This window comes from Calypte anna, chromosome 13, assembly GCF_003957555.1.
Source record: "Calypte anna isolate BGI_N300 chromosome 13, bCalAnn1_v1.p, whole genome shotgun sequence".
Classification (NCBI taxonomy): domain Eukaryota; kingdom Metazoa; phylum Chordata; class Aves; order Apodiformes; family Trochilidae; genus Calypte; species Calypte anna.
In genome coordinates, this window is record NC_044259.1 from 13,249,998 (window position 1) to 13,262,202 (window position 12,205).

At 39.0% G+C, this 12,205-nt stretch overlaps 1 protein-coding gene across 8 annotated transcripts in view; it reads left to right on the plus strand.

Moving 5' to 3' along the window:
- The window catches only part of SGCD (sarcoglycan delta), a 309,746-nt gene that overhangs the window by 230,447 nt on the left and 67,094 nt on the right, over positions 1–12,205 (plus strand). For all 8 annotated transcript variants that reach the window (XM_030458786.1, XM_030458785.1, XM_030458784.1 and 5 more), the window contains one exon: positions 7,659–7,760. In XM_030458786.1, the coding sequence (XP_030314646.1) occupies positions 7,659–7,760 (102 nt within the window). The remainder of the gene's footprint in view (positions 1–7,658; positions 7,761–12,205) is intronic.

Here is a 12,205-nt window from a genome sequence, read left to right on the forward strand (position 1 = left end):
TTGCATTCTCAAGTGTTTTACATGGTCAGTTGATTTCCACATATATAATATTGTACTCCTGACTTCCAAGAAAATCTCTTGCTATCTGGCAAAAGTCCCCAATGACTCAGTAAGCACCCACTCAGAAAATAATTTGAAATTAAAAACACACCATGCCTGAGTTCTGGATATGAAAAAATGCCTTTTTGTCTTTATTTTTTCCTCAAAAAGTAAACAGTAGGAAAATTGTACTGATGTTTTCCAGTTACTTTGCTGCTTAAGAAGTAAAAACTACCAAGATGATAATTTGGTAAATTATATCAGGAAGCACTGCCTTGCTGGATGCTTCTGGATTTGTGTTGATGGCCAGCAAGCTCCTATCTCTCCTGCTGTGTAGTGATCATTGTTTTCATTCTGGAAAGCACTTTTAAATGCACTCTAAAAATTTGTAAAGAAGACGAGGCAGTAAGCATGTCTCTGGCAAGGAGTCAGAGGAATGCAAACCACAGGGAGAGGAGAGAGTTATCTGAAGTCTGAATTGTTGGCACTTGAAAGTTGCTAAAGTTAGCCTGTTGTTTCTTAGGAGTACTGTACATATATATATATATATACTTTCTTAGTTGCAGTGCTTTGACACAACAAGGTGCTGGAGAGAAACCTTGGGAGCTCCTTCTTTAACACAGCTTTCTCAGTGGAGGCCTAACTTTGTGCCTCAGTTTCCCCTGTGTGTGCACGAGCACAGAGTTCAGCATGTGCCTTGTGCTTGTGGGAGGAGGTGCACAAGGCATTTTTGATGTCTGCATGTTAGTTCTGGTGCTGAATACTTTGGGGCTGGGAGTAAATGATGCCAAGGAGTGAAACTCCTGCTTGTGCCTTGGTCTCCCAGAGCTGTTCCTGGGCAGTCTCAGTCCATCATGGAGCATTAGGAGAAGCTGGAGGGACTTGGTTGCTCTTGACTGTGCATCCATCCCCCTCAAGAAGGCACAGTGGGTGTGTGCTGGGATTTCCTCCATGTGAGCTGAACTACTGAGGTTCTCTGTCTGATGTTCTATACCACAGCTGAACAGCCACAGGAGTTTTGCACACACCCTCTGTTTCCAACCTCTGTTCTCTAGGACCAGATTCTGGGTAGGTGTACACTGGTGGAGCTGTTTGAAATCACTAGATGCACTTCACAGGTCTGAACCCATTCTTTGCTGTGGTGAGAGACTTTGAGCATACCCATATATTTTCCTCTACAAATAACTATTTGCCTGCAATTGTTCAAAAAGCAATAGAAGCAATATACTTATTTCAGCCTCTTTGGGAGCACCACTTTCAGTTCTCTCATTTCTTTCCTGTCCCCAGAGCCCCTTTGCTAAAAACAATGTCATATACACACTGTAGATAAGTCTGGCAGACAGTTTAAATTATTTTCCAGTATAGTCTGATAGTGGAAGAGCAAAATCATATTTTTTTGGGACAAATGGATGGTTCCTTAGCCATGAGGGAAGCTTCTTAACAAGGGGACTATGGATTCCTCTCAACACAGACAATTTTGATTTTAAAGCAAATTTCTTTTTACCCACCTGTGCAAATAAAATAAACGTGCCTAATCTCCTATCTCTTATGAAAGTATAACCTCTTGGTTAAAAAAATTGCACAAAACAAACAAACAAACAAAAACCAAACAAAAGGAATCATTAAAATAATCCCTGAAGCCAGTCTAAGTTGGTATAGTTGAATCACATTTTTGAAGTATATTTTATTTCATGATAATCTGTTTATTGTTTCACCAGGGAACCCATTAATTTCCTGTTTGAATCCTGTTGCACGCTACTGGGGAATAGTTTTATCCCATTTATCTATAGGCATCCAGAAAAGATGCCTAAGTCACCTTGGAGGAGCTTCAGAGCAGCTAGGATGAAGCATTTCCAGGCAGTGATTTTAGTGCTAGGTGGGACTCCCTTGCCATTTTCTCTTCGGGTGATTATCTTCCAAATACAGGCTCATCAGTTAACTCCCAAGTCTTAGCTGAATCCAAGCTCTGAAGTGATTAACTGAGGTTCACTGAAAATATTCCTCTCCATCCACCCTGTTTTCTTCTGCCTTTTAGAAATAATAGTATTCAGTATTTAAGAGATAATAGTAGGGGAAAGTAAATGAAAGCACTGAAAATATAGGTTTGCGTTGTAATTATCTTACATCCAGAGGGCTGATGTTGCCATAGCAGGGAGCATATGATGCAGGTGTGGTGGGTTTTGAGAAGGTCAGTGTGACAGATGCCTCATTGAGCGTTCATGTAGCCTGTACATCAGCCTGCTGAGATGAAATCCTCAAATATTCTTTACAGACAGGATCTGTGAGACTGGCCACAGCCCTGCTTGGTCTCTCCACCTGTGCTTGTAATTTTGGTGTCTTGAGTGTTGGTGTCGATCTTGATCAGGGGTTTAAAGCCAGAGTGCATTTCCACAAGCCTTATTTCTTTGAGTGGAGTTGGTGTTATGCTCTAATTAGTGGCCCTGAGTTTTTTTGGCATGTTCACATCAGGCAAAAACGACCCAATAATTGGCCCCATTTTTGAGAGTTCACCTTCAAAAACACTGCATGAGACCTGGCACTTTCCTTTTCACAGTCAGGCCTTAATCTGCCAGCTTCGTTGCTGGTTGGGGGGAATTGCTAACTACTGGATTAGTGAGAAAAGTCTTACTTCAGAGTGTAAGTACAAGGATCCACTAACATAAAGAAATGGGGGGAAAAAAATCCTCCTTCTCCCTGGAAAAATTTTCCAGTGATACAAAGATGATTGAGTTCACTTTAGCCTTGGTGTAACTCAGTGATGCCACAGAGGATGTTGTGTCCAAGATCTTTATAGTTTAGAAACAAACAGACAAACAAAAATAAAGCAAACCAAACAAGTGCTTATTATGTTCTTAGTTCAGTAATTGACAGACTGTCATAATTCAGGAGCATTAGGCCATACTTTGTAAAATCTGTTTCTTCAGCCCCTTGAAATATACAGTGAATTGATGTGCTGATTTTATTAATAAATTGCTATTTTAGAATAGTACTTGTTCCTACGAGTGTTAGAATCTTTCCTAAGTGAGCTCAAATTTCAGCAGGATGGGACTTCTTCCTTCTAGTTAGCATAATTATGGTAATGAGTTAAACTAAAGAAAATTAAGAATTCAAGGGACACATTTGGAATATATGTTGATGATAAGATGTGATGGAGCAAAAAAAACCAGAAAAACGTTCACAAGAACATGGCTCACTTTGTAATCCTTCAGTGCCAAACTTCTCCATAACAAGGAGTTGGGAGGCAAATTTTGATCTCTTCCCTGCTGTACCAGTTGGAAGGGAAATTATTAGATCCCTCTAGAGAGGAATTTTGTATATGATGGTTGTGTTGTAGTAACCATGTTGGAATGGCTTGGTTAACCATAAGGGTCTGCATGCTGTTTCCTCCATTTGTACATAATTCCTTGGTAAGTTAGCAGCCACCTGATTTTCCTGTAGCAATCCCAGATTACTTCACACCTGTGTGAGTAAATAAAAGTCTCTACAACTTTAACAGCAGCTTCTAGAGGTCACTTCCCAGTGGGTGAGTCCCACAACTGGGCTTTGCTTATTCAACTCCATGTCCCCCTGTGACTGATGACTGTGGTGCCAGAGATTATATAGAGGTGTCTCCCCGCAGACTCTCATGAGCTTCTGGAGGAAGCCTCTTCAAGTTAGCTGCATGCTAGTCTTGCAATTTGTAATGTTGTTTTAGTGCACCAATTTGCTGCAAAGATTCTAGCTGTGCTGTATCTGTGTCTCCCTCCTTCCCCAGAGAGGGCAAACATAGTGTCTCACAGCAATGCCAAGTGCTTGAGGTCACCTTCCTTCACTCACCCATGTCTCAGCATAGCTGAATTATGCTGTTCCCATCACTTTCAAATTAAAACACATCTGATGCCTGAAGTTAACAAGCAGGCAGCAGAGGGTACACCTTGGAGTGTATATTGCTCTGGACTATGCCATGTAACCAGCTTTAACTTTGTAGTACTGGTGCTGCTGGTGGGTGCATAGGCTCTCCTGGTTTCTGTAGGAAAATATTACTGCTGATCCACTGCTGGATACTGGGGTCTTTATTGAGATGATTAATATACTGAGGAAGGTGAGGAGGAGGGAGAGCAGATGCTGTCAGAGCAAGAAGGTGTTTGGTGTCTCCCTTCTTTGCTAGGAAGAACTGACAATGATATAATCTGTACAGATTTTCCTTAAACCTGTGGAAGCTGGAAACATTTAATGTCAAGGCAGAAGCAGTAGAATAGCACAGAAATCTTCCCAGTAGGGGAAGGAAAAAACAGGTCACTTGCATTTCCTTATTTTTTTTCCCTAGCTTTGAAAGTATTGAGCTGTGTAATAGCTTGCACATGTCTGTAAGCAATGCAGAGCCCAGCAATCAATAATACAAGCAATGATAATCAGGTGTTTCAGCCATCTGACATGAGTAGTCTCCAAAGATAATTCTCTCCCACAGGACATTGCCAAACATAACTTCAGTTTAGTCTTAGTAAAAAAGTAAATGTTATCTGCCATACAGAGACAAACCTTGCCAACAGTTTTTCTCCTGAAAACTGAAAAGGGATGGGAAGGTGCAGGAAAACGCACGGTGGCCAGTGGGCAGCTGGAGTTCTCTGTATTTCCCATCACTGGTGTCCCTAAAATCCTGAGAAAGACCTCGGTAAAAAGCAGATTTGCTTTCAGAATGCCAAGAGGACAGAGGAAGCACAGAGGAGCCTGAAGGTGATTTTATTGTTTGTAAAGAACAAAGCAACCAGGCACAAAGGGCCACAGTGAATATGTGTTACCTCTGTTTTGGTTCTTCAGTAGGTGAGGGGAGCCCAACCTGATCTAATAAAGGTGCCCAGGGATGGCAGCCACCACTGAAAATTACCCCTGTACCTGTGTGTGATCCCTTCAGACTAGTGCAGCTAATATCACTTCCAGGTATTTACCTTGGCAAGTAAGTGTTCCTGGTTAGGTTGTCTGTTTTTTTAATCATTTCATTTTATTATTATTTTGTTTATTTTTTTATTTTATATTATTTATTTTATTTTATTATTTAATTTATTATAATTTTATTTTAATTATTTAATTATTTTGTTAACAGAATGTCCTTGATACCAGCCATACAATTAAAAAAAAAAAATTAAAGTAACCCACAATGGTGTAAAAGGAAAATAAAAAAACCCCTAGACTTAACCCATGAGTGTAGCCACATACTCACCACAATACAGAGAGGAGCCTTGATAGTCACATAGAAGCAACACTGGGCTCTTCCCCTAACACTTCACCATAATTTGTAATTGGTTGTTAAACTGAGTTGCTTCTCAGGCTAATAAAATAAACCTTTTTCATTAAGCATCACCAAACTGAAATTTATGTTATGCAGGATTGTACCATTCCTCTCCTCTTTCAACAAAGAGCAGTCAGCAACAGCATATAAATTTTTATGCCCTCACATTACAAGGCACTGCATAAAAAGAAAGGTGGTGTAGATGATAAAATTGATGTAAAAGTTTTCACCATGCCCTACCAAAAAGCTGAATCATTTACAGGAGGTGATAATGGAGGGCTCTCAGTTCTGTGCCTCCTGTTTGGGGCTTGCCTCCCAGAAGCTCCCACAAAGCTGCCTTTTTCCTGCACAATAAAACCATTCACTCTCTGCTCAGGAGTCTACAAGTAAAGAGAAGAGAAAAGCCTATGAATTGTCACTGTATCAAACAATCAATGTTCTTTTTTTTTTTTTTTTTTCCCTTATTCATAAGTAATAGAGAAGCCAATAAGGATATATACCAATCATAGACATGGGGTTTAATAAAACTGTGTGGTCTCTCTCACTCTGGCCAGCTTTCTGCTATATTTTATAGCTCACAGTCCATGAAATTTCATAGGAACTTTCACATCTAGTCACTGTAGCAGAGTATGAGTATGACATTTATTTGTTACTAAACCATATAATTAACGAGGATGAAGATGCTTTAAATGAAGCAACATGTGAGGTAGTCTTTCATACAATGATTACTCATTGTATTTTGGGATCTCTATATAACTCTGCAAGCTGCCTCTTATTTAAAAAAAAAGAAAACGAAATAATAAAGGAATATGATTTAGTAACAATTGTACTATAAAAGGTCATGGTATTTGTTAACTTTACACTCAGATTACTAGCTTTGCTTGGTTTTTGACCTGCTGACCCATACTCTCACTACAAAAAGCTGTAATGTTTAATCATGAGAAACATGAGCAGCAGTTAGTCATGGTAAAAGTCAGTGTGAGCATTGCATCCTGATCCCAAACACCTGGGAAGTCAAGAGATCATGTCTGGTGGGTGCATTTTTATTAGTTTTAGCAGCCGAAGAGGGCGAGAAGGGTGAGTGGGGATCAGAGAAGGATCAAAGGTTGAGAAGAATATGATGGGGAAGTTCCTCTTTTTCTGCAACTCAGTCATTTTGTAAAATACACCTGCTTGTTTACTATAAATCAATGTGTTCTTGATGATTTGGTTGTAGTCCATTGTCCCATAGGCCTGGCACTTCTTCTAGGTTGTGTAGGACTTGTTAGCTGTGAGATTAATGTCCCATGTGTGTCTTTCTCATTTATAAAAATCATGTGGGGACCACTCTTCAAGCAGAATAAAGGAGAGAGAGGAAGAGAAACACACATGCAAAGAGTGGAGTGGAATGCTGGATATGTATCACTACTCAAGATGGAATATGGTTGTGAGCCACTGAGATTACTGGTTTGCTATAGCTTCAGTAGTGACCTGACAAGTCACTGCTTTATCCATTGGTCAAATAGAAGACAATTAGCTTGAATCATAGAAATAATACCTTTCATTTGATGTGGTTTTGACTACATTTACCTTTTCAATTTCTTCCCCACACCATTTATTCTACATGCACACACTTTGCTAAGCAGCCATACATAGTCTAGACAATCTTAAATCCCTAGCAAGAGTTACAACTTTCACAAGTTAAAGACGAAATATAGTTTGGTCTGATTCTGCTATGTGCCAGTGTATCCATATACCTGTCTTAGTGCATAAAAACCATAGGAAAAGCTCATATAAAATTTTGACATCTGTTTTGCTTGCTGTTATGGTTTGTCAGATGTTTCATTACATCTTGGACACACATAACTAAACAATTTCTAAAGAAAATGGACTATTTGCAGCCACCTGCTGGAGGTTTGCTGCTGACCTTTCACACCATTTATCAAGAAGGTTTTTGCCATGGAAGCAACAGGGAACAATGAGGATAGAGGGAGACTAATCATGTAGTCTTTATATGGGCTTGCTATGAATGAGAAGGTATATAAATATACAGGCTTGTATTGCATATGGATGGATATTGCAGTGAATAGTTTCCTGTTATCACAGGGTATCACTGCATCTCTAAGTCGAGATGAGTGCCTCAAATGAATCTGTCATCTCTGTAAATGGTTTACAGGGGAGCATAGCAGATTGCACTGAATAGAATTTTTTCTCACAGAAACAGAGCTAAAAAGATAACATAAGTGTTTCCATTCTCTAGTGTCTCCTGGACTTTTTCATGTGCACAGTGGGGTAAAAAAGATGGCCTACTGACAGCCTGGGTAATTTAGTAAATTGTAACTAATGAGGTTGTTTCTTTTTGTTTGTGTTTTAGGATGGAATGGGGAACCTGAGAATCACAGAAAAGGGTCTAAAGCTTGAAGGAGATTCAGAATTCTTGAAACCTCTCTATGCCAAAGAAATCCGGTCAAGACCAGTAAGTTGTTGGGAAGGGAATAAGCATGTTTCTGTTGTTCTAACTGTAAGAAACTATGAAGTGACAGGAGACATGGTTATTGGGTAAATTACTGTGACCACTCTATACAAATGTAATGTCATTAGATGTCCTTTGGGTACCTCATCCTAGTACTCTGTCCTCTGGCCAGTTGCAACATTGATACACATGGATTTAGCTTGTAGTTCAGGTGCTTCCAGGATCTCTGATATTTCACATTGTCTTTTTGTCTCCTTTTGAGATAAATTTATCATAAACAACCCTCAACTGAGAGACTAATGTTTCTGAGGTAGAAAGATGGCTGGAAGTTGTGAAATCCAGGTCACATTTAGCTAGTTCCTCCTATTCTGCAGAGAGGTGATGCCTTGGCTCGAAGGCCTGATTTGTTGTTAGCTGGCACAATAAACCCATATTATGTGCTCAGTCCTATTTCATGTTGTGTTTTACAATTATGTGCTGTGAAAATTCAATGATGCTAGGAGAGACTGCGTGACAAAAGTGGTAAGGATGTTAAAAACTGAAAATGAGAAAGAACACAAGCACGACTGAAATAACATTTTCATAGCAGCCCTTCATTGACTGTTAGTGAGTTTTGCTTTTTCTAGTGCAATCCTGTTTGCCCTGAGCAGCTTTGGAATAACTGAAATTATTATAGCAACTTTCCAGGATCCTTTTCAGATGATGTCATCTATCTTATTTCCTGATCCAAAGTATTAATTTGATTCAGGTACCAACCTTCCATTGTGATAACACTGGCAGATAGCTAATTAAAAAAAGTTAACATACCTTTATCAGTAGTCTTGTAGAAATTGGAACTTGTAGGATAATCAACACAAAATCCAATACAATATCCGATTAAATTATTGAAGGTTGTAACCTCTGTAAGATCTAGGAATTGATTTGAACAAGCATAATCATTTAGGAAGAAAAGTTAATGAGAAAATGTTCATATCTATAAATGTTTTTATCCCTGAATTAAAACAGAACTGCAGAACCTTAGATGTCATGCACTTCATTGCTTGGAATGTGAGGAAAAGGTGCAGCACTCACTTTGATAAATAGACTGACAAATTGCTACTTACATTTCTTTTCCTCTAGTTAGATTGCTGGAAATATTATTTGATTTCTAAGAGAACTGAAAACCTTGCTAGTGGGGAGTTTACTGTTTACATATTATCCTATTGATCTACATTCAAATATGGCAGGGTGGAAAAAGGTTTCTCCTTCTTGAGGTTATGAAGCTAGTTTCCACACCATTGACAGCGTAATGAATGTAAGGAACAAGACACATGAAGTAAAGCCCCTGTGTGTGTTCCTTGTATTATCTCTCCTCCAGGATTATTTTCACTGACAGCCAGAGAAGGATGTAGTTGTAAGCCAGGTCTGATCTGCAGCCTAGTGAGTTGGAAGCATCCCTGATGGCTTCAGTACAGAAGTCTTGGAAACTGAGTTAACTATATATTTATGTAAACTGTGTGCATAGTTTCTCTGACATCTCAGTGGACTTAAACTGGAATAGCCTGTGCTATTCAGGTCTCAGTTTGCTCACAATAATGATGGAATTACTGTTGGGCTGGGAATAGGGACAGTCCTAATAATTGCAAGCAACCTCCACTTTTCTGTCATATGTGTCAATTTGACCTCTTGCAAGCAAATGAGAGAGCTGTAGTCAAACTATGACAGTCATGGGATATTTTAAAATACTATTAAATATTGAATACTGGATTTTACTTCTGCATCATCACTACCTCCTGTCTCAGGAATGACACCCTCAAGGCTCACTTTTCCTTTTCCCTCAACCATTTGAGAGTGACCCCTCATATCCATCTCTCTTCATGGGGGTCTCTGTTCCTGGTGTTTCCCCATCCTAGTCCTAGCTCAGTAACAGTTTGTAGTGCCTCCCAGATTGGAAGCCTATTTCTAACCATCAAAGCTTGCAAGTGAACATGATCCTGTTACTACATGGGCCTAAACTTTATCTGGAAATTAATGAATAGTGTCTGGTGGTACCACTGTTTGCAGCCTTGTAGGCTTGTTTTAAAGAAATGAGATAGATGCGTTCCCTTTTTTAGGAGTGATCAGAGCATCTTAAAACTCCCAGCTGAATATATTGCAGACTAAACAGTATTTTCCATGCCACTTGCATGGAACATGAGCATCTTTCTGCCTTTAATTAAGAAGTTAACTGGACCGTGAAGTATTGGCTGTGTAGATAAAAGTGATTTGTACTTATTCAGGAAGGTCCATTAGGAATCCTTGCATTTCTTTGCTAGTACAGAAGTTACAGACATTATTAACAATCGGAAGGGTCATCTGTAGCTCAGCTGCACTGTTGCTCTCCAAGTGTAGCTGTCTTTCTAACTATTATAATTTATTGTAGACGACTGTGTGAACCATCTGCTTGCTTATAAATCAGACAAACTTTGACTGAAAGTTACGTACAGCAGGACAAATTGTTAATTTTATATGCTAGAAAGAAGTGGCAACAGTTTTGCACTCTTCAGTCTTCATTGCCTTAATTTGAATAGAAATGTAAACTGGAATTTTTCCTGCCTTTGTTAAGAAGAGCTGCCAGCAAGTTTGATTTAAAATGTACAGTAAGCACAGATTTAGCTTTCTTAGTGCAGCTTGGGAGTTTTTAAACTTGCTGCATCCAGGTCTGTAAGTAACTTTAAGGGGACAAGACAGATATAGACTGTGTGCTTTTTCCATTCCAGTAACAGGAGAAATAAAATCCTGTACTGTGATTATACACAAAAATAAAGGTGATTATTTCTTTCAGGAGCTGTGTGACAACCAATGAGGTGATAATCTTAGTTTTGTGAAGCGGAGAAAGATGTTGTCATGTTAGAATCAGGATGGTTTTGCCCTTTTGAAGTTCATTTAAAGTGCATAAATTGGAAAAAGAAATGTCAGTTTGCAAATGTTTACATCTGGGCTTAATTTTTCTTACCCTGAATCATTTTAAAGACAACATTATGGATTTTTCTGGCAATTGTTTTTTTTTCACCGTTATAAAGCTCTTGACCAGTGTTCTGACTGTTCAGCTCTATTGCAGACTCTCTTACTGATGGGTGGGTCTGGGAACCTCGATCTGAACATGGGCACCAAAGCTTCTTTTCTGTCCTTTGCTACCAAGGGGACATCAGAGCTATTCTGTGATTTTACAAGCATAAGTGACGGAAAAATTGAGAAGTTTTAAAATGTTTTCTTAAGAGCTGTCTCAGTGCATTTAAATGGTTTCTTGCTGAAGGTCCAGTTCCCATTATTTTTTAACAGTTGAGAAAAGAATTAAAAGAAGAATCCTATATATCAAAGAAAAAAGCCTAAGGCAGAGTATAGTGTATTTCTTTATTTCCTTTTTCTGGGTGATGTTAGAGGTCCCTGTCCTGCTCCCTGTAGCAATGAGTGTCTCACTGAGAGCAGCAAGCTTGCTCAGAGCATAGGAGCAAACCTTGTCTTATTTGAAGCTATATGAAATAACTTGTGACTACAGTGGAAAAAAGACTGAGCCTGTCCTTAACACTTGGCTATGATTCTGTAGGAGTATCTGTTTGGCCTAAAAAATTCACATCTGTTTGGCCTAATTCACTTAGGGCTGATAAATGCCATTCACTTTACTGATATTTAATAAGTTCTCATGAGCATAAAGCATAGACTAGCAAGTGCATAAAATATGCTTGTCTGTACTTTCCGTTTTCCTCAGCCAGTATTTGAATGATAGCAATTTTCAAGGAAGCTTTTAAGAGTGATAAATAATTATTTTGCCAATATACTTGACTCACTATGTTCAGATCTGAAAGAAGAGTGCTATAATTTTAACACACAGAAGCAATTCCATAACAGCTGTATTCTTTTGTATTATTTGCTCTGCAGGATTACCTACCTCAAAGCCAAAAATACACACTAGAAAACAATAAACCATGTATTCGGATTAAGCACTGACATATGCTCACAATGGGGCAAACCCACCTCATAGCCATAAATACATAATTATAAACAATACAACATATTCATTTGGATTAAAAGGCAACATTCACCCATGAGGAAAGTCACTGGAGATGACAAGATAATTGCAACTTTCTCTGATGCTCGAACTGTGCAGTAGAAATCTTGCTTTCAGTAAAGACTCAGATAGGTAGTGTGAAAGAAGGCTGCTAATTTTTGAGGAAGGAGACAGAATAATTCCTTTTCTTCCATTGTCAAAGGTTACAGAGCAACAAGAGGATATTGAATTAGTTCCTGATGATTTGGTCTAGCAGAGTGCTTAAGGTTTTCAGCATGCTTGCTGAAACCATCACAGGGTGGAAATGAAGTTGGTCTCACCATGTTGCTGTCACTTATCAGTCCCTGCACACTCCCACCACCTCTTTGGTCATTACTTCTCCCTGCATTTAGCTGCTCCCCTAGTGACTGGTTCTCTTCAA